We start from the raw sequence: 22,761 nt of genomic DNA, 5'->3' as shown, positions 1-22,761 counted from the left end.
GCTATTGAGCCATTTTGCATAATTGAATGTGAGCTGGGCGTAAACTGCACATTTCATAGCGGCGGGCGGACGAACAGACAGACAGACAGACATACATACAGACAGACGAGCGTGACGAGGCTGAGCCGAAGCATTCGACATGCAATACCTCCTCCGTCTTATTCTCGTCTTCATCTCCGCCACGTCCAGCTCATCGCAGTGCCGCCCTTCGCTGGCAGACCTCGCTCTGTCTCTCTCGCACGTGCGCGGAACGCCCACTGAGTGCGAGAGAGACGGAGAGAGAGAGGCGGCTCGCCGTTTAGCGGCCTGCCCTTTCCTCCTCAAGGGCGGCGTAATGTAGATCGCGATGGGGCGGGCCGCGCTGCCGCAACAGGCCGCGCGGGCCATGTCCACACCTACACTGGCAAGAAAGAGACGCCAATGTTACTAACACAAAATAAATCATTAGAATCAATGACCGCAAAAACGGTGTACCAGCCACCACATACGAACTATGTTACAAAGATGCGAAGGTTATGGCTGATGCATATTTGATGTCAGCCCGCCTGGAGTCCATTTTGTGTGTGTGTGTGTGTGTGACCGTGTGCGTTAAATGAAGCAGTGCAGCCTGTATCGGCCCTCGTCCATCCGGTGGAGATGGATGCGGTACTCGTAATAATATTAATAATATGGCGACGACGGCCGGACGCAACAATGAGCGCCTTGAATGCACATGAATGTGAGGCGGCATAAGACTTATGTCGCCTGTCGCGTTGCAGCGCCGCGGCGGCCCGCGTGGCGATGGACGACCCACCCGGCTGCACTCTAGAAAAATTTCAATCTAAAGCCTGCAATTTTGAAAACAACCATTTCTGCGCTTGAAAAAAAGAATGTGACTGGTCACTTGGAACAATTACACTCCATTAAAAAATAACTGGTTATAAAAATAACATGGAAGGATTTGTTGGTTGAGCGTTGACAAACTTGTGGCAAATTGTTGCCTTAAATATTTGGAAAATAAGTAGTGTTTTGTATCTTTCAATCTCCATTTTTTTGCTTACGTGGTTCGAAGTCGATGTGGATTATAATGATCCATGTCCATGCAAAAATTTCCGATGAGCATTTGAATAAATTCGGCTTTTGAAACATAAAAATTGACAGTGTGGGCGCTTAGCTGGCCGGATGCATGCCGCGCCTCGCGATGACAGTGTACTGCGCGCCGAGAGCGGCTCTCCCGGCCGCCTCGTCACCGGTGCGCTTTGACAGTGTATGGGCGGTGTCACACGCCGGAGCGGCCTGGCGGCCCTGGCGGCCAGGCCCAATGGTCAGGCCCACCCACCACAGGTGTCAGGACCAAGTGCCCGAAACGGAGCGGCCCGATCTCGGAGAAAAGAGAAATTACCTGGCAAGGATGGATGAATGAGCCGAGCCCCGCACGTGTGACGACGCTGCAGCGCCACCGGAAAATGGACCAGCGACGACTCCTCGGCTTTCCCGTCCGTCGCCCAGCGATGTCGAAGAGCCGATTCGTCGCTCTGTCTCTCTCGCATCCTCACGGGACGCACTTTGAGTGCGACAGAGGCAGAGCGACGAAAACGACTCTTCGGAATCGGGCTGCTGCTGCCGAGGCGTGAGCGGAGCATGGCGTAAGCCGGAGCCTAAGCGGGATCGTTTTTGATTTACTGACCGAGGTTTAGTCATTATTTGTGCTGGTCTGGGTCATTTATAATAGCAGCGCACTCTAAATGTTTATGTACTTTTACTGTCCAAAACGAATGTCACATTTGTGCTCATGTAAGCCATTTTGGGACCCTAATTCCGTATTGTATTGTGTTTAAGTATGTTTTAAAGTGTGCCTCGTTTGTGGGCAAATCTGTACATTACTGACGCCTGCACAAATACGTCAATACCTTCGCACAAAAAGTCTATAAGCATTTGGTGTGCACTAAGAAAGAATAGCTGTGCTCTTGAGCATGACTGTCCACCTTCTGACTGCAGCTCAAGCGGGCCCGGGACGCGCGGGACGCGTGTTTTCAGCGTGAGTGACGATGAGGTTTTGGCGCGAAGGTGTCTTTGAACCCTGTGTGGGCAGCCCGTCCGGGCCGCAGTCCGGGCCGGCACGCCGAGGCAGACGGACGGCCCAACGGGCGGGTACGTTATGAATGGGCCGGCTGCCATTTATGTCGTTCGGGTCGCCGCCACGCCGCGCCGCGATGAGAAGCACAACGTCGCGAAGGGCCTCCGCGCTGCAGACCTGGCGAAAAAAATAAAAAGAAGCGCTATTATTTTGTGAAAAATTGATGCATTAAGACCTATTTTGTTTCTAACTATTTTTTTCTTCCTTGTCTTAACGTACAATAATATCCTCGCACACTCTAAAAGCCTTGTGAAGATTCTCCATATTATTGTGAAAATCCGCAGTGAGATTAAGGTGCAGCTGACTTCTTTTCGTAACTTGGCGTTGGAAACAAATTGTACCTTTCAGATATTTGGAAGAATTTCTTTTGCATTATGGAGAATATTTGCAACATAATATGTTGGTACAGCCTCTCATCACAAGACATCAAGTGTGCTTTTTCATAAAAACCTAGTCAAATATATAAACAAATTATACAAACAATAACCGAACAGATACCTTCATACTCTCCGTCAAAATTCAAAATTAAAACCTGACGAAGTATTTTTAGCATACATAGTACAAACTAATTTACTTTGTTATACGAAGAAATAGTTTTTTGGACGAAGTATTTTCTTTGCAAGCATGTATGCTCAAAATACTTTGTTATAACAAGCTGCAATTATTTGTAATGCCTGAAATAGTTGGTAAGATTTTCTCAGAGTGACCGATTCCACACTTTTCCTGATGAACCGCGACGGCTTTTCGAGCGTGGCGCGTCTTTCTTGACCGAGTGTCCCCGTGACGACGTTGTTGCTGCCGCCGCTTGCAAAACGCCGTTGGCGCGCTGCCTGCCCGGCGACCTCGCGGCGCGGAGCGGCGGGGCTCGCGGCATCCAGACGAGACGGGACGTCGCCGCGGTCCACATCGTCCACATTGTGCGTCGCGACGCCTGGCGACGCCATTCTGCTGTCCAGTGGCAGTGACTGCAGTCAGTAGTGGCAGCCCGTGGCAGCTGCAAAGGCCACACGGCACTGGCCATTGGGAGTCTGATTACAAGACTGTGCCTTGCGCTGCCTCGCGCGCGCGGACACACACACACACACACACACAGAGCACCCAATGCAAGAGAAAACAATCTGCCGTTGTCCCTCTTTTGTGCGCCGGTCGGATGTGTTGAAGTCGTTTGCAATCCCTTTCCTCGGTCGTTCGCTCGGTCGGTCACCTATTGTGCTGACAGTCGGACTGTGCGAATGTCGAACGCCGCCCGGGGTGGGTCCGTTCGGCCGGCGGACACTACTTCGGCTACCGACTGTCGCCCGCCGACGACACAATGTGAGCGTTGCCTAACCAGCCCGGCGCCGGCCGTGGAAAGCGGAGCCCGGCGGACCCGTCGCGTTAGCAACAGTGTTTCAAAGCGAGCTGCTTGCCGCCGCGTCGCGCCGCGTTTTGGCAGCGATGACGGCGTCGTGCGGCGCGGATCGGTTTCGAAAGTGAATCTCCCCCTTCCCCTTCGCCTTCGGTGCGCGCGGCGGTCGCGTGCGAGGAGGAACTGCATCCAGGCCTGGCCGGTGGGTGCAGCGCGGCGCAGCGGCGGAGCGCCATGCCGTCGCATCGCCTGGCAGAGCCTGGCAGATGGGGGCCTAATAAACATTTATCAGACACAATGGCCGGGACGGGTTGGACCCCCTGCCAGCGCCTGTGTGTGTGTGTGTGTGTGTGTGTGTGTGTGTGTGTGTGTGTGTGTGTGTGAGGATGTGTGCGCTTTCTATTGCGACGGTCCTGCGCGTTCCGACGCTACCACCCCTGGGGGTCCCATGCGACGCCATCCCTCGGGCTCTCTCGCTCCCTCTCGCAGTCGGCCTGGACACGGACCTCGGACGCACGCCACTGCCACGCCACTGCAACGTCACCGCTGCATCCCCAATAAATGCATTTCTTCAATTTTGAACGAGGCCAGACACTACTTACGTGTAAAGTAGTTTATCATACAAATTTGTACGAAATCGCACTGTTCTAAACGTGGGACAAGTACTAGTTCACCCTTACAGGTGGACCGAGAGGCGGACTTTGCAAATGTCGCAAACTGTCCTACGCTTGTGAGTGTCAACCAGTCGCGTCCTAAACCCAGAAGCGTAGGACGCAGCTTGTTAAACGATCGATAACCCCTGATTTGATTGATTGTCATGCTTCCAAGTGCAAGACACAGAGTGGTTGACACTTTAAGGCGTTAGACAAAAAGGGGGGGGGGGTCGACACTTGCAAGTGTAGGACATTATGGTCCACGCCTCCTCGTACACTGGATTAGCAGTTCGTATAAAAGCACTTACGAAAATCTTGCACTGGCGTAGAGAGCGTCGCCACGGGAGCACCGCGCCACTGCTTCGCGGGGTGCCTGCGGTGCTGTCCGTCCGCGGCCGCGGCGGGGCGCGTGCTTGGCGGTGCGGTTGGCCGCGTGTCTCTGGCTGCCCCTGGCGTGCCTGCGGCCGCGGCCGGCCGATTAATGCCGTGATTTAGTGCGGGATTGGACCGGAGATGGAATCGGCCAATGGGGGCGCGGTGCGGCGCGGTGCGGCGCGGTGCCACTCCCAAGCCAATGGATTCGTCGTGCGCGTTTTCCACGCCCGGATCCCCGGAGCAGGCCGGATGGTTTTGCTGATTCGAAACCGTTAAAGGTCGGATGCTGAACAATGATGATCATGAACAGGCTTTTCGTCCCTTAAAAGTAAATGTGGTTCCCCCCCCCCCCATAGCCCCAAGATAGCCGCCTGAAAGGTAGGCAAAAAGTGCTACTTTGCCCCTGTAAGTAGGCAAAAAGTGCGACTTTGCCCCCCCCCCATAGGCCGCGTCTGGATCCGCCACTCCGCCGAGGCCACGCCGCACGCGGACCGCAGACTCCTCGCTGGCGCCTCATTAGTGCCGTGCTAATCCAGCCGGAGTCCTCCGGGGCAGGCCGCCGCGGAAGCAGGCTCATTCCGAGGGGCGTTTCCGTCTCTCTCGCACTCGTGGGGCGTCCCGTACACGCGCGAGAGACAGAGAGAAGACTGGTTCTGAACAGCGAGCGCTTTCGTCTCGCCGCCTCTGTCGCACTCTTGCAGCGTCGCCGAAGGGAGTGAGAGAGACAGAGCGACGGGGCTCGGTCCGGAGCCGGCCCCCTGGTGAAGCGCGACGCGTAACTCAGTTTGAGGCACTTCTCGAGGTGCCGGGGCGCGGCGAGTCGCCGGCGAAATGGCGCGGGAACGACTGCCGGCGGGTTTCTTCTTTTCGCCGACGCGTCCCCGGCGTCCGCTGTCCGTGCCGAGGACGGCCGAGGGCAGTGTGGAGGATCGGGGCGCTCGGGCGGCTGGCGAGGATCAGCGCCAGGGATTACCTGCGGGTGCGCGCGCCGAAATTTGAGACCCGGGGAGCGAAATTAAAAGCGACAGCTGCCGGTGGCGGCCGGGCCCTCGTCGCTGGCGCCAAGACCGACGCCAGCGTCCCCTGCGGGGCCCCGTGCGTGCGGACTCATTCCGAAACACGTCGCTCCGTCTCTCTCACTCTCATCGGGGCGCGAGAGAGACAGACGCTGTGCGGAATCAGCCCGCCGTGGGCGGCACGGGAATGAAGGAAAAGGAACAGAAATTGTCGCCTCCGCCGCCGGCTGCAATTAGAAGGGGTCTGCGAGGGCGGCTGCGTGCGGGGCCGTGCTGCACACTGGGAGTCGTGCTCGTCGCTCTGTCTCTCTCGCGCAGTCGGGCCCCCCGTGTAGGTGCGAGAGAGACAACGGCCAAAACGACCAAATCAGTCCACAGGCCGCGCTGGCCGTGCTGCTGGATTACCCCCGGCGGGCCGCGGCGCGGTGGAGCGGTGCGCGCGCTAAGCCGTCCTGTGACACCACGATCCCCCCGAGATGGCTTTGTCCGTGCCGTGCCCAGCCTGCCCACTGCCACGCCGGCGGATTACTCTTTTCCCGCCTGTGATCGATTCGAGGTGCGAGGTTGCGCGCAGACGCCGCAGGCTTCTCATTTTTCCCGGTCGGTTTTCCCTTTCCTCTTTACGAGCTGCCGCCGGTCGTGAATGTGTTAAACGGCTGGTCAAAACACTTTCCATACCCTTGGGCGCCTTGAGTCGCCGTCGAAGATTAATCTTAATCTGATTGAAATTTCGAACAATCGAACCACAGTGCAGTTCGCGAAATCAATGCAAATTCCAATCACCTAATCACGATGACTATGCGTCCACTTTTTGAACTAATGAGCTGTTCACGCTTCATTTCTATGCACAACTTTTATAACCAACTGGAAACAGTTTCCAGCATTAAGAAATCTGGTGACTAAATTTGAACCAGCCACACAGTAAAATTTGCTAACAGTAAGTTTGGCACAGTTTGGACGTTGGTGATGCACAAAACTGTTCCCAGGCGGTTCTAAAAAAAAGTCCATTGTAAACATTGCCGTGGTTTTGAACGAGCTTGAAAACTGTTGTGCGTATGCTTCCACAGAGGTGGGTTTGGTCAGTTTGGTCAATATTTGCAAGAACAAGAACAAAGTGCTCGCCCCCGCCTCGCGGCCGCGTCGTCGCTGAGATAGACGTCACGGCGTTGTTTCTTCTTTGCAATAAGGCGTCCGGTCGGCCAATGGCGGCAGACCGCGGCAAGCGGCGTGCAAAGTGCCGTGCCGCCGTGCCTTACACAGCGCGCGACAAGTTTCCATGCGCGGCGCTGCACCCGTTCGTGTCTTGCAGTGTCTTGGGACTCACTCGGCCGGAGGCAGCGCAGCGACGCATAGCAGACTGACTCCGAAAGCCGGTTCCATTGCTCTGTCTCTCTCGCACTCATGGGGCGATCCCTACAGGTGTGAGAGAGACGAAGCGACGAAAACGACTCTCGAAATCAGTCTGCAGCGACCAACAGCGACGCGCAGGCCAGCGGCGGGGGGCGCGGATGGAGATGCTGGGACTATGTACCTCGGCCCTGGTGTGAGGCTAGACACTGCCGGGGACTTCCCCCGGGCCGAGAGAAGCACCGCCCACTGCTGCCATTTCAGCTTTCAGTCCGATTAGATTTCTTCGAGGATATCCTCCATTTCCCGATCTGCGAGCTCCTGATGAAATCCCACTTGATATGACCTCCCTCACCCAGTAATTATGCTCTTGAATTACCTGGACTCGAAGAACGTTATTTGACTTGCAATAGGAACATTGGAACTTTATTTGAATCAACAGAGACATTCATTGAAAGTTTGCCAAAGATAAATTAAGCTTTTTGGGAGGTTCCACCCGCACAGTAAATGTCTATGAACAGCTGTTGTTGCCATCTGAAAACAATCCGGTCTAAGCTTATCTCGTACCGCTTACTTGATGACAAAGTTGTTGCTTGCCGTTTACAATGTTTTTACCAGATTGGGTAATGCAAAAAATTGTTTCCAGTTGGTGGGAAATACACTGAGATTCCAAAGGCTATGAATATAGCACGTATTGCGCAATGCACTGAGATATCGCACCATACGTGCTATGTCACTGGCCATATTGCACCTGCAATGCGTCCCGAAAATGCCCTATTCTAATGCATAGGAGTGGGGAGGCATTGCTCTTCATGTGCAATGCTTTTGCGTTGCTGCATCAATTGACGCTTTACTCAACGTTTGGATTCTCAGTGTATTGTATATAGATATTGAGAGTGCGTGTTGGGGTGCTGTTCAAGTTATGTCAAGTTAAGACACACACACACACACACACACACACATACACACACACAAGTGACCGGACCTCAACGCGGCGCGGCGAAAGCTCAGCCCGCTGCAGCAAGGCGCCTGCCGCGAGGTGTGGGCCGGCAGTGTGTGGCAGTCTACTTAGGCTGCTGTGCTGTCGACGCGTCGGCCGGCCGGAGCGAACCGCAGCGCCTCTAGAGCTGCAGCGCAGGTGGGCGGGGCGCTGGGCGCGGTCCGGGGCGACAAGGGCCGAGGCCTACCAGGCCTCGCCTTGCGCAACGCTTCCGCTTCACACACTCCTCCCTCCGATGGACGGATCTTATGCCTCCGGGTCAAAGGGCACACCGGCAAAACAAAAGCACACAGTAAACTTCTTACGGATACATCCTATCTGTATTACGGACATTTTTGTACAATTGCAATTACGGATAGATTTTGCTTGTAATACGGATGAAATCATCCATATTACAAAGAGTTTTACGTCCGTAACATACAGACGAAAATATCCGTATGGTACGGACGTAAAACTCTTTGTAATACGGATGATTTCATCCGTATTACAAGCAAAATCTATCCGTAATTGCATTTGCACAAAAATGTCCGTAATACAGATAGGACGTATCCGTAAGAAGTTTAGTGTGCGTAGATGCACTCTAATGTCTTAAGCTGAAAGGCTGCCCCACCATATTTATGGTGAAGATTTTCTCCAAAATACAAATGAAAGTCGTATAAATATCTTTTAGGTAGAGTAAATTGTCAATGGTATGTTATTAAGTCAGCTGCACCACCGAAATATGGAGAATTTTAACCATAATGTAGAAAATTTACACCATAACATAGAGAATCTTCACAATACAACTTTTAGAGTGTGGACGCCCTGGCTGAAACGGCGGGACTCATCATCGCAGGTTCACCTTCAAAGACGAGCAAGAAAGGACAATGGCAGGGCGTGCCCTTGCCCGACAATGATTTTATCTCAAAAGGGAGCAGCTGCTAAAAGAAAGCGAACAGTTTTCCATTTTATTTCTTTTTTAGTCTTCCTTTCGCTCGCTAAAGCAGAAAACTACTCACTAAGTTCCTTTGTACGATTTCTGTATCTCACTCAGTTTTGCAATGCTGGTTCTCTATTACTTTCGTTCTTCATTCGGCGACGAGTAACATCAGGGTCTGCTTGGATTGCAAATCGTTGCCTGTTGTTCTATTGATCGGCGCGCACTGCAACGCCACTCTGGCGGGGCAATGGAAACGCAGGCTCCGGGTCGCGCCCTCCGTTTGATGTGGTACTACTCGGTGTCAACCCGAGGGCCGCTCCCCGCCGCCCACGCCGCGCCCGGCGATCCTGTCCAAATGAACGAAGCTGCCCCGTCCATAATGAAGCACTCTGCATAATGGAAACGAAATTGAGTTATCCCCATCAGCGAGGCGAGGCCTTGTGCATCGACGCTGCGTCGCGCAGCGCAGCGCCCGGGCGTGGCGGGCGGAACAGGCCGGTGCATGGCACGCCCGCACGGCACGCCGCACGCCCACGGCAGATCAGCGGGACGGCCCCTGCTGCGACGCGCTGCCCTGGCCGGCCAGGGCGGGACGGTGTCGCAGCGACATCCAATTTATAGCTGATGGAGGCTTAATGGACGGAGCATGCGACTTGATACTGAAGCGGCGTGCTCTACCGCCCCCTCCCCCGCCTCTCTCTCTCTCTCTCTCTCTCTCTCTCTCTCTCCGCACCGCTCGGCACTTTGTTCGCTTCGCGAAATTCTCATTTTGGCGCCGCGTCCTCTTTTATGAGCGGCGATGTTAATTCCCAGAGCGGAAATCAATAACGCGCTGGACGGGGCCGGTGGGCCGGTCGGCCGCGGGGCAGTGCGCCTCACAGTGCACACACCAACGGTCCGTTCCGGGGCTCGTTTGGCTCGTCACTGGTATGAAAATATCGCTGTCAATTGGGGAGTGCGCTCAGAATGTACTAAAGATCTCACACTCAGGTTATATCACGTCTCTTCGACGTTATCTTCCATGTCATTTTACATTATTTCAACGTTAACTTCATTGCACGGGAAATGTACGTACACTAAAATTCAAGTTGTTGCCCACTCAACTTAAGTACTCAAATTGGGAATGTAACCTGTACACACTTTACTTGAGCTTTGAGTTATTTCACATTATTATATTATTATACTTCTCATTGAGTTTACTAAAGTGGCAACGATCTGTAGTGAAACCTTCGGAAACCTTCGTTTGAAAAACTTAAGTTGCAGAACTAAGTTCTTTACAATGCCTCAAAACGGGAAAAAAACCTGCTATGGTTTTCACGTGTAGTTTTTGGCCATCAGTAGAGCTCCTCAAAGTCGACCTTTGGGATCTTGACGAACGGTGCACACGTTTCATTCTTAAACACCCACCGTCGGCCGTAACTAAAGTAAAGTGACAGTCCGCTCGCGGCGACGCTCCCGTCGGGAGTTGAACCCGCGCCAGCGAGCCGACAGTCAGGAGTCTGAAGTTTATCGGTCTCGGAACAAGTGGCCGCGTGCCCCACGGCTTTCCCACACTAAGTCATCGATCCATCTCGTGAAAAGTGAGCCGGTGGTTCGGTGCCGCCCAGCGGTGCGTCTGGAATCAATTTACAGTGACCGCCGCGGTGACGCTTGCCAATGTCTTGCTGCGACCGCCGATTAGTCGCAACAAGTGCTGGGCGCGTCCGGCGTCGCGATGCATAAAAGGCCGCCGCGTTATTCTAATAATCGGCCGTTATGGCGCCCGGTCAGCCAGGCAGCAAGGCAGCCAGTCGGGCTGCATTATTTAACATTTCAGAATCAGTGCGTGAATCATGGGGCTTGTCGATGTGGGCGCCGTCATGTGTTGTTGTCTGTCTCGCGGTATTAAGAAGGTCGTGCACTGCGCGCATGCATGTGCGTGTATGCACTGTGTGTGTGTGTGTGTGTGTGTGTGTGTGTGTGTGTGTGTCGGGAGAGGGGTGTGCATTGTAATGAAAGTGCGTCCATCATGGCTAATTGTTATCGCCGAGTCGAAGGAGGGCTGGCTGAGCGTCTTGTTAGCCATTCATTCCGCTGCCCGCGTCGCTTTGGCTTTGGAGTGTTTATTAATCGGCCTCGATTTCCTCCGCCATCTCGCGGCCCACGACGCTGCGTGGCGGAAACGCCATTTTTCACGATGGTTGGCTCCGCTTTCGTAGAGTCCTTGCCAGGACTTGGAGTCCTAGCAGGACTGAACGGGATCGAACCCACCCGGACCCGGACTCGAACGGATAGGATTGTTTTGATGTCAACGGCTTTTCCCGTTGTTGCAGGCGGAGCTCGAGATCGGCGAGGTGTTCGAGGAATGGCAGCAGACGGCAGCCTCGCCACGGGCGGCCGCCCCCATCGCCGCCCCGGCACCGCCGCCGCCGGAGCCGCCACCCAGACGGTCGTCCCGGACCAGACTGCTTCTGGCCGGAGCCCGGGCCGAGGACGCCGATGACGTCCCCGACGTGGTGCTGTCCAACGGCGAGGCCTCGCCGCCGCGCCGCCTCAGCAACAACAAGCGGCGCAGTCGCCGCGGCCGGGCGTCGCGGCGCTACAACACCGACACCGTGGTGACGGGCGACTGGTCCGACGATGTGCTCGCCGACTTCCACGACCTGATCGTGCAGGAGCTCGCCGCGCTCGCGCTCGAGCAGGCCAGCGACGGCGAGGAGGTGGACGCCGTCGACATGGTGCGCTTCCGCGTGGGGTCGCGGTCCATGTCCGCGCCCGTGTCCGGCGCGTCGTCGCCGTGCACGTCGCCGACGCCGCCCCCCGAGGAGCCCCGCCTGCGGTCGCGCTGGCTGCGCCGCAAGACGGTGGACGACGACGCGGTGCTGGTGAGCATCACGCCGCTGCCCGAGGACGACGACTACCTGGGGCCGCTGTCCGCGCCGCCGGGGTCCGCGTGCCGCACCGCGCTGCCGGACCTGCTGCCCGCCAAGAGGGCCGCCACGCTGCCCGCGGGGCCCGCCGCCCTCGCCAGACCCTCGCCGCGGCCACGGCGGGGCAGCCGCTGCGGCGCCGACCGGGCTCTGGCGGCGACCTGCTCCCCGTGCGCGAGGAGGTGGCCGTCAAGAGGCGCGCCAGCCTCAAGAGGGCCGCCGTCAAGTCCGCCGGGCCGGACCTCATCACGGAGGATGACGTGCCGACGCAGACCGGAGGGGTAAGGACGCCACCGCGGAAACCAGCGCCTCGCCGCGCTGGGGTGCACCTGGTTGTGAATTCAATGGGTACTTCGGAGAAGGGCTGGACCGGAAGTTGAGGTTGAATCAAGAAGAACGAAAGCCGGACTCGTATGAGAATATAGCTGGTGGTATCGGCAGAACGGCGACGCCGCGCCGTGACTCTTTCTAACGAGTTTCGCATACTTTCCTTTGATTTCTTCTCGATCTCCACCGAGCTCTTCATCGAAGCATCCTATTTTCTCGCCGCTGACTCCGATCCTTGCCACAGCTGCCCCTGGCGCTGCACAACCTGCTGCAGAAGCTGCGGCCCACCAGCCGGCACGGCAGCCTCAAGCTGCCCAAGGACTCCACCACGCCCGCCAACACGCCCACCACGCCGGGCAGCCCCCTGGACGCGCCGGAACGGCCGCCGTCCTTCCCGCTCCGCCTGGAGGCCCCGGAGGGCCTGGGCGAGCAGGGCTGCTTCGTGGCGCCCACCGCCGTGGAGCTGGTGGCCGTTGACGCGGGCACGCAGACGTCGCCCGCGCTGTCCAGGAGCTCGTCCTTCACCTGGGTGTCGGACTGCTCGTCGCTGCCGCTGCCCGACACCCCGGACACGCCCGGCTCCCTGTCCGAGGATGACCGGTGAGTGGTCCAATCAGGAGGAAGCTCGTCGACCTACAGTGGGCCAGAAAACCGGCAGAGGCGGCAAAAACTCAAGACGCGTTTTGAGCTCCAGTGTCACTTATCCGGCCTCGAACCGAACATGTGTCCCCGCCAATGGATTCCTCGTTCGGAGAGCAATCCATGGATGATGTCACACGTTCGGTTCAAGTCCTGTTTAGTGACTGCGCTCAAAACGCGGCTAGAGTTTTTGCCGCCGCCGCCGGTCCTCTGGCCCACTGTGTGACACCTCAGAAGGCAACCATCTTGGAAACAAAGTTGTGCTTCGCTTCAGTTTTACCAGTGTGCTTCTGTTCCCCCAGGTCGTCGTCGTCCTCGTCAGGCCGAGGCTGCAGTCGCGGTGCCGACGGCGCCCTGGACGCGCGGCCGCGGCAGGCGACCAGCGCGTCGACGGACGACTGCCTGAGCTCGGTGGACTCGGCGGGCGGGGACTCGCACTCGCCCACGCCGCCGGAGTCGCCGGTGCTGCGCGCCAGGGCCGCGAGGGCCGCGCGGTCGTCGGGCAGGGCCGCCGAGCGCGCCGAGCAGAGGCCGTGGGGACGCGAGGACGCCGAGGCCGAGGGCCACGAGTCGGGCATCGGCACGGCCTCGCCGCCGCCGTCGCACGCCAGCAGAAGTAAGTGCACTGTCTACGTTTTGCATTTAGCGACGAAAGCGGCGCCCCTGTGTGCTCATCAAACGGCTAGGTTACAGCGAGTGGCCGTTGTTGAAACAGTGGCGGAGTAGCAAAGCATCACTTTTTCCGCACTTGTAGGAGCAACGCACGGCTTTTTGCCTACCATGGTGCGATGGGGGAGGGCAGGGGCAAAAAACCCTGCCCTCTTGACCTTGTATCCGCGCCTGTGCTGAAAATCCAGCTCTGTGCCTCGCAGACCCGTGCCGATGTGGTTCATTTCTGTTTCGTGGAGTCCTTCGGTGCTCGACGCCGACCGCCGTATTCGTGGTCGATCTTCGCTGTTTCAATTGCTCTTACTCCCGGTCTTCCTTCTGCCGGCACACAGTGGGCCGGAACAACAGGAGACCTGTGGAGGCGGCCCCCGGACGCGTTTTGAGCTCGAGCCGCTAAATGGACTTACGATTGGTCTCCGAACGAGCAATCTATCGATGGGGTCACACGTTCGGTTTGAGTCCTGTTTAGCGACTCTGGAGCTGGAAACGCGTCTAGAGTTTTGGCCGCCTGCGCCGGTCTTCGCTAGTCGCTGGTCCGGAGGAAAGCGCAGGCCTATCAATCTGCTGTCGCTCTGGCGAGAGCCCCCCCCCCTGATGTCCTCGGCGCCGCGCTCCGCCCTCGCGTCTCCCTTTCGTCGTGCCTCTCGGCGTCTCTCCGCGTCTCTCCAGCCGGAGGTGTTGCGAATTCGCGAATTTGCTCGCGGTGCCCGTGCGGTGCCCCGAGGCGGCCGGACCCGCACGTGCGCCATGTGCGCCGCGCGGACGCCTGGTCATCCTTCAGCGAAGAGCCGTGCCGTCGCTCTGTCTCTGTCGCACCCGCGGGGCGAGCCGCGGAGGTGCGAGAGAGACGCACCCAGTGACGAAACGAGGCTTCGAAATCGCCTGGCGAAAGGGTCCAAGGAGAGCGTCCCCTTGGAGGGCAGCCTTTCAGGGCACGCTCCACGGATGTGTCCGTGCCGCCAGAGCTCTGCACTCACGGCGCCGGAATTCGGCCCCGGCCGCACTTCCCTGCCGCGAGGGAGTCTTTTCAAGACGCGTTGCGCCTGAGTGAACATTGCGGTCACCGAGGGGGAAATCACTCTTAAAAACTGTGACCCGACTACTCCCTATTACGTTCTATTACGCTATTACAGAAGGCTTATTACGCTCGAAAATATCCAGATTTAGGCTAAAATCAGACTCTAAATAGGGAAAATTTTTAAAAACTTGGCTATTACGCTATTACTATTACGCGTAATAGTAGGAATGGGTGACCCGACTATTACGCGAGTGATTTCCCCCTCGGCGGTCACCGGCACTCCCAAACTGCCCCACCATCAAAATTGACTCCTTGTAAAGACTTTTGTCCCTATGTATCTTACCCTTAGTCAATATAACATTCATTTTCTAGTGCAGTGAAGCCAGGCGTGGGTGCAAAGGGGTTGTCGCCACCATCTCAGGCCCACACGCGCGGTAAGACCCGGTCCTCGTTTTCCTACATTTGGCGTAGGAGAAACCAGGACGGTCCTGGGAAAACCAGGATCGAGTCCTTCCATGCACATAACCGCCTGTAAGTCAGGCAAATGGCCATACTTTGCCCCTGTAAGTAGTCAAAAACGACTGCTTACAGCCCACAATGGCTGACTCTCTGGATCCGCCACTGGTAAAGCCGAACGGCACCGAGCCAGCAGCGTCGCGCGGCGCTTTGCCTGCTTGGCCGCGTCCCCGTCTCCCTCCTTCGCTAAGCCGATTCGCGCGGCCTGCTGCTTTGGGCCTTCGAGCCGCGAAAGAAGGAGGTTCATTGCCGTCGCGGCGCGCCGCGGACTAGCTTCGAGCTTGGCACTGACTTTGCACTTTTAAGCTCCCCCCCCCCCTTCCCCTTAGCCAGTGTGCGGACCAGGCGGCATCACTCACTGTCACTCTCGGCGCCGCAGCCATGGCCGCAGGAAGGCAAAGGCAAACGCACCCGCCGGCCGGCCGCGCTGCTGCCTCCACCAGCCTCGTCCAGGCGCGGGCGCACTGCTAAAAACAAGGGCAAATAACACCAGCCAAATCACCACAATTCATCAAACATGTAAAATTCACTGAAATTCATTAAAGTTCATCAAAATTTTACCTAAATTAATCGAAATTTGACAAATTTATCGAAATTTGACTGAAATTCTTCGAAATTCGACTGAAATCCGAGGGGGAAATCACTCCTAAAACCTGCGACCCGACTATTACGCCTATAACGCTCTATTACGCTTCAAAATATAGCGATTTAGCTGAAAACAGACCAAAAAAACCCTAAAATAGATCAAATTTTGAGAATTTCAGCTATTACGCTACTATTACGCACACTATTACGCGTGCTATTACGGACAGAGTGACCCGACTATTACGCGAGTGCTTTCCCCCTCGCTGAAATCCCTCGAAATTTGACTGAAGTTCATTGGATTTGTACATCGAAATTCACAGTGATTTCCCCTTGGCTTAAAACGGCCTTTCTTCGTCGGAACTTTGGAGTCAGCTAGCGCGCTGGCTCGGTCGGGTTTTCCCAGTTGCCGTCAGGGAAAATGAAAATTGCGTCGTCTCTGTTGTGCGACACGCGTGTTTGTTTACTCGCTCCACCTGGACGGGGCGCGAAAGGCCGCCGAGCGATTTCGAACAGTGTCGCTGTCTCTGTCGCACTCGTGGGGCGTGCCGTGTGGGTGCGAGAAGAACAGCGCGACACACTGTGAAAAAAAGTCGTAACTTGATAACTTTCAATTATTTTCCTGACCGAGCGATGTCTTGCCAATAGGAAATTCCGATTCCATTGTTTCCGCCCGATGGATAAGTATGGGATTTTGAACAAGTAACGGTTCTCGTGACTTTGTCATGTATTCCGACTATGGTCTTTCCGCAGTTTCCGTCAGAAAGTGACAAATTTTTTTACAGTGACGCAAGGACTCGCTTCGGAGTCAGTCCCTTGGCGACGACGCACTTTCCTCGAAGGGCGGCCCGGCCAGGCGGGGGCTGCTGTCATGCGTGTCCCAATGCCAGAATAATGAGTTGAACATCTCAGGGAATATCGCGTTTCGGGGTCGAACGAGGCGGGCCCGGGCTTTGGCCCTTCATTTCGTGGTTCGTTGGACGGCCCTGGCTCGGGGCGCTGGCAGAGACAGGGTTCCAGGAACGCGGACTCCAGGGACGCGGGCTAGGGACGCGGACCCAGGCCCACCACGAACCACCACGAAGCCACGGTCTCGGGGATCATGGTGGCCATGGTCCGCCATGGTCAGGGACCCGGTCAGGGAGCTTGGATGTTCCGCTGCCCACCGCCCGCCCTGCTTATCCGCTGCAACCTCATTCGAAATGTCGTTGTCATCGCTGTCTCTCTCGCACCTGCACGGGACGCCCCATGAGTGCGAGAGAGACAGAGCGACGCAAACGGCACCTGGAGTCAGTCTGCTGCCTGCCGCTGCTGGCTAGACTGCGGTCCGGAGTGACTCGGGGTAGCCGGGCCCGGAGGGCGGTCGCCGCGGTATTTCGGGCTTCCAGTGTACGTCCACGCGGTGCGGTGGGAACGCGGGGGACGCTGTCGTCGTGTTCCGAGCGATTGCCCCGCCGCTCTGTCTCTCTCGCACTCATGGGGCGTTCCGTGGAGGCGCGAGAGGCAAAGCGACCCTCCGGCGAGGCGGCAGGCGTGCCTGCGTGGGCGGCTGGTTCCCTTCACGTTCGCGCGCTGGGGTGTCGCGGCTACACACTGCGAGAAGCTTGCTGTGCCGCCTTCAGGTTGCCAAGGCACAGTGGGGAGGGGTACCTCACCTCGAAAATAGGTGTACACTGACTGGAGACTATACTCAATTTCTACTTTGACTAGATTGAAAATATCACGAAATGCGTTGCAAAAATACTACAATTAGGACAAATTCACGTGGTTTTGCCGGCTTTTTAAGTGACTAGACTGAAACGAGGCAGTGACTGGAGTCAGGGGTGTACACTGACTAGACGAAGTGAGGTACCCCTCGACAGTGGGCCAGAGGGCCGGCGGAGGCGGCCTAAGCTCAAGACGCGCTGTGAGCCCCTGAGTCGCTAAACATGACTCGAACTGAACGTATGACCCCACCTATGGACTGCTCTCCGAACGGGGAATCCATTGGCGGGGTTACATGAGAGAGCGGCAGGTCCTGCAACCACACCACGAGTACGTAGAGAACACACAGTGGGCCAGAAGACCGGTGGAGGCGGCCAAAACTCTAGACGCGTTTCCAGCTCCAGAGTCGCTAAATGGGACTCGAACCGAGCGTGTGACCCCACCAATGGATTCTTCGTTCGGAGAGCAATCCATTGGTGGGGTCACACGATGGGTTCGGGTCATATTTAGCGACTCTGGAGCTGGAAACGCGTCTAGAATTTTGGCCGCCTCCACAGGTCTTCTGGCCCACTGTGCAAGGGCACGCGTCTTTGCGTGGCCTCGCCGTGGCCTCGCCCTCCGCTGCGGACAAGGCCGCTTTATTGCGACTCTATGGCGCCAAATTTGTCGGCGACGTAAGGCAACCGGTTATTCCGCGTCTAGCCGCGTCTAGCCGCGTCTAGCCCAGCCTCGCCGCCGAGAAGAAAGGCCAAACTTTGGTCCACTTTCAATGTTTGGCCGAAACTACTGCTTCTAGCTGTCGCGTCAAAGTTGCCCCCCCCCTCCCCTCCCCGGCGGCCCTCCCCCTCGTGGGTGTTGTGCGTGGCCTTGAGCCCCGCCCGGCGCAGCCCTGCAGCCCAGAAACACCCTGACTGGCCCGGCTCGGCCCGGCCGCCGCTCTTGTGTCGAACTGTAGAGAGCTGGATTGCCCCGGCCTCGGCCCGGCCCGGGCTGCGCTGCCTGGACTGTGCCACAGTGTGCCACGCTGTGCCGGGCTGTTCATGGCGAATAACTTGCCGGCCAACACTCCTCGACAGCTGCTCCATAGTTTCGCCGTGCTCCAGGCAGGCTCCAGGCAGGCTCCAGGCACGCTCCAGGCACGCTCCAGGCACGCTCCAGGCACGCTCCAGGCACGCTCCAGGCAGGCTCCAGGCACGCTCCAGGCACGCTCCAGGCACGCTCCAGGCACGCTCCAGGCACGCTCCAGGCACGCTCAGGCGGCTCCAGGCACGCTCCAGGCACGCTCCAGGCACGCTCCAGGCACGCTCCAGGCAGGCTCCAGGCACGCTCCAGGCACGCTCCAGGCAGGCTCCAGGCAGGCTCCAGGCAGGCTCCAGGCACGCTCCAGGCACGCTCCAGGCAGGCTCCAGGCAGGCTCCAGGCACGCTCCAGGCACGCTCCAGCCTTACCTCGCTCCAGGGACGCGCTCCAGCATCGCTCCGACCCGCTACATTCCACACTTAATCCCCTACAATAAAGTTTAAGCTGTTAGGTGAATTTGGCGTTATAAATAGACAAATCAAAATTCCGTTAGACGAACCTTTTTGTATTTTTCTTTGTAATCTTCGAAGAAAAATTGCGTATTGCGAAGAGTAACCGCTCCTGTAGAGAGTAATTTCTGTTGTAAAGTGGGAAATTTCGCCGTAAGACAAGTGCAGCCACGCTCCAGCCACACTCCAGGCACGCTCCAGCCACGCTCCAGGCACGCTCTAGCCACACTCCAGGCATGCTCCGGCCACGCTCCATCCACGCCCCAGCTGCAACGCTCCGGCTACCCCGAACGTTTTCCAGCAACCCGTGCGCGCTATTCCGATCAGAGCTGCCAACCAGAGGTGCGAGCTGCAGCAGCGCCGCGGCCCCGCCGCTATATACTCTCCGTTGATTTCGCCCGCCACCTGAGAAGCTTTCATCTCCACTCCAGGCGCCCCGCGCCGCTCAGCGCCGCTTTGCCGACAACCTGTCGCTACGGTCGCCGCGCCGTCCCACGGCGTCCCACGCCACTCCCCGCTCGGCTTGGAGTTTGCCGCGGGCTATTTTAACCTCGCAGCATGGAGCAGCTCCGCGGGCCGGGGTGGGGGCGAGGCCGGGCGAGGCGGTGCACAGTGGGCCAGAAGAGCGGTGGAGGTGGTCAAAATCCCGGAAGCGTGTTGAGCGTCAGCGTAGCTAAGTATGACTCGAATCGAACGTGTGACCCCACCAACGGATTGCTCTCCGAACGAGGAGTGCAATGGTGGGGTCACGCGCTCGCTTTGAGTCCTGTTTAGCGACTCTGGAGCTCAAAAACGCGTCTACAGTTTTGGCCACCGGCGTCAGTCTTCTGGACCACGTTGCCGTGCTGGGCGAGGCAGGGCGGGCGAACGAACAGGTGGCACGGCATGGCCGGGCGCTACCGTCGCTGCGTGGAACCAGCTTCCCCGGCGGGCACCACGCGTATCGAGACACCCACCGCTAGAAATCTTTTGTACATCCTTGGACCCTCTGAATCCATTACCATGAGATTGGAGTTATGTTTCAGTGAACGCGGCACAAACATTAAGAAGCGAGACTTCTCTAGAGTACGAACCCTTCTCGGGTTTTTATTGTTCACTCTGAAACTATTTTAGGCCAACCACAAAAGTAGCTTGGTATGAAAATGTATTTTGAGCATACGTAAGCTTACAGAGACTTCCTAATTTACGAACTACTTCTTCGTGTAATAAACTGAAATCTTCTAGGTACAAGCTTCGAAATTCTTTGCAAGGTTTTAAGTGCGTAAGAATCAAAAGAAATGGCTCGGCAGGGGTCTCGGACAAGTCCGGGTTAACTCTTTCTCGAACCGATTCGCCGCGGAATATCCCCATTCTAATCCGTCGTGAATTTCAGCTTTTTATCAGATCAGCTAGCTTTCGATCGCGGTCAATTAATGGCAGCCATTGATGGTAGAAAACAGACGTATCAAAGCAGTAGCGAGTGTTGCAGTAGCCCGTTTTTTCGATCCCTTCCATTGGCGGCGTTTTGGTGCTCGAATGTGCTGGCTGATAGAGTGCTTCTTGTTCCACAGACCTGCGGTCCAGCGTGCGGCGCAACAAGGACACCTGGGAGCGCCTGCACTGGGGCTCGACGCCGGGCCAGACGCCGGGCCAGACGCCGGGCCAGGACACGTCCCCGGGCAGCGAGCGGCGGTGCGACGCCTGGGTGCGGCGAGAGTCGGTGGAGACGCAGACCTCGTCGCCGGGCGCGGCCGTCGCCGACCACGGCGTCACCGCGGCCTCGGCGCCCACGCCGGACTCGGACAACGACAGGGCCTCGTCCACGGCCGCCACGCTCGGCGAGGAGGCGGCCGACGCCGCGGACTCGGACAACCAGACCGTGGACTCGTCCAGCGGCGTCGACGAGTCGGCCGACACCGGGTCGGCGCTGTCCGTCACCTCGCTGCCGCAGCCTCGCCCCCAGCGGCCGCAGGTGGGTGCACTGCTAAAGCTAAAGCGTAGTTTTACCGAGGGGGTAAACACTCCACGAAATCGTGTACAAAGCACTCGGTAGTATTACGCTGTATTACGGGGATATTACACGTGTATTACGGCATTAAAATGCCAAAATTTGGCATTTTTGGCCCAAAAGTGGTATTACAATTACGTATATTACGCGTAATACACGGTTTTTGTGTACAGGGTATTGCGCGAGTGTTTTACCTGTTTTCCTCTGTTTTCAAGCGTAATCAGTTTACGCTTGAAATCAAGCGTAACAGGCTCATCCGCCAAGATTTCCCCTATCTAAACACATGGGGAAGTTTTCAGTATTCCTACCAGTGTGTCTTGTCTCTCCCTGCACTGTTATTGGACGAATGTGACCTAATATTAGTTGGAAAGTGGGTTTGTCACGTTCGTTGCAATATGACGTCACAATCGTTTGAATGTTGATGGATCGTCAAACCAATGAGACACCCGACTTTGACGGCAGTGTCACGTTTAAGCGGTTGTGACATCGTGTTCAAACGACCGTGACAAAATTCACATCTCCTATCGAATAATGACGTCACACTGTTTGAATAACGGTGCTGAACCGAGGGGTGACCCGCTGTAAAATTTTCCGTACAGTGATTGTGTGAATGTGCGAGATTCCTGGTTTTTTCGCCACACTTGTTGCCTACTTACAGGCGTTTTTGCCACCTAAATGTGGAATGTTGTCAAATTTCGTACAATGAATGTGGGAACACTGTCAGAAAAAAGTACGGAAAAAGTACGGAACATGTCTGGCGGAACATGTCTGGTCAATAATTTGCCTGGACCGTCCGTACTTGCCAGCTACACGGAACGTTCCGTACTTTTTTTCCGTACCTATTTACATGGGTTCATATGGAGCAAGTACGGAACGTTCCGTACTTTTCTCCGTACCTCCGTACTATATTTTTCTGTACCATTTCCGTACAAAAGTACGGAATTTTTTACAGTGTAAGCTGTACCGCCCCGTGCTGAACATTGAGTCGTCGGGTGGTGTGGTTGCAGGACCTGCCGCTCTCGGCGCTGGTGTCGCGTGGGCCCGGGGCGGACTGCCTGACGGCGCAGAGTCCGTCCACCGTCTCGCTGCGCCTGTCCGCGCCGCTGCCCTCCGAGCTGGGCTCCAAGTCCTCGTCGGCGCCGCTCCTGGTCAAGCCCCTGGACGCCGAGGGCGCGGCCGGGCAGGGCGGCGGCGTCGGGCTGCGGGGCCGTGCCGCGGACGACAGGAGGGTGAGTTGGAACCGAGTCGGCACTGGTGCGCCATGGAGCGTGCCGTTCTCGAAATAGAATGGTGCCGTGATTTCTGACGCCGGAGCCTCTATCATGGCTTATACACTGTTATTAAGTGAATGTGACGTCACACTCGCTAGTATGTGTATTTTGTCACGATGTCACATTCGTTTGAATGTCACGTTCAAACTATTATGACATCCTATTCAATCAAACGTGACAAAATTGACATTCTGATGATTGCGACATCATATTCAGGTCATATGACGTCATATTTCACACTGCTCCATGTATACTTGAACTTTACATAACGGACCATTTTGGATCTGAGCGTCAAAGATGGTGCTTACACGATCCCCGCGAAACCTGCTTTCCTAACTTTGATTTCTCTTTCCCTCAGATCTTCCGGAAGCCACGGTCGCACTCGGAGCGCCATCTCGCAGGTGAGTCTTCGCGGCGCTTCGCCTTCGCGGCCCCCGCATGGATTTTCGTTCTCACGGTTGGATGCCCGCTGGATGCGAGCGCCACGCGTGGCTGGGAGACATCGGGGCAGAGGGGAGGGGGAAAATTCGCAGTGGGGCGTCGGGGTGGCGTGGCTCTCCCTGCGGCCGCATGGCCATGGCCATCGTCGGTGGAGTCTGTTTGGCTGGGACGGCGGCAGTGGGCCATAAGGCCGGTGGAGGCGGTCTAAACCCCGCACGGGTTGATCTCCACAGCCGCCAAATGGGACTCAAACTAAACGTGTGACCTCACCAGTAGTTTGCTCTCCGAACGCGGAATCCATTGGTGGGGTCACTCGCTCGGTTCAAGTCCTGTTTAGCGACTGGAGCTCAAAACGCGTCTAGAGTTTTTGCTGCCTGCGTCGGTGTCCTGGCCGA

General features: G+C 56.7%; 1 protein-coding gene across 1 annotated transcript in view; it reads left to right on the top strand.

The window, feature by feature from the left end:
• The window catches only part of LOC117652769 (stAR-related lipid transfer protein 13), a gene marked incomplete at its 5' end in the record, with an annotated part of 206,223 nt that overhangs the window by 24,539 nt on the left and 158,923 nt on the right, over nt 1–22,761 (top strand). The window contains 7 exons of the mRNA XM_034397862.1: nt 11,087–11,779; nt 11,812–11,964; nt 12,255–12,610; nt 12,952–13,265; nt 20,218–20,618; nt 21,662–21,883; nt 22,284–22,326. Coding sequence (XP_034253753.1) covers nt 11,087–11,779; nt 11,812–11,964; nt 12,255–12,610; nt 12,952–13,265; nt 20,218–20,618; nt 21,662–21,883; nt 22,284–22,326 — 2,182 coding nt within the window. The remainder of the gene's footprint in view (nt 1–11,086; nt 11,780–11,811; nt 11,965–12,254; nt 12,611–12,951; nt 13,266–20,217; nt 20,619–21,661; nt 21,884–22,283; nt 22,327–22,761) is intronic.

The sequence above is a fragment of the Thrips palmi genome, unplaced genomic scaffold (genome assembly GCF_012932325.1).
Source record: "Thrips palmi isolate BJ-2018 unplaced genomic scaffold, TpBJ-2018v1 HiC_scaffold_7, whole genome shotgun sequence".
Taxonomy (NCBI): Eukaryota; Metazoa; Arthropoda; class Insecta; order Thysanoptera; family Thripidae; genus Thrips; species Thrips palmi.
This window is presented reverse-complemented; position numbering and strand designations above follow the sequence as displayed.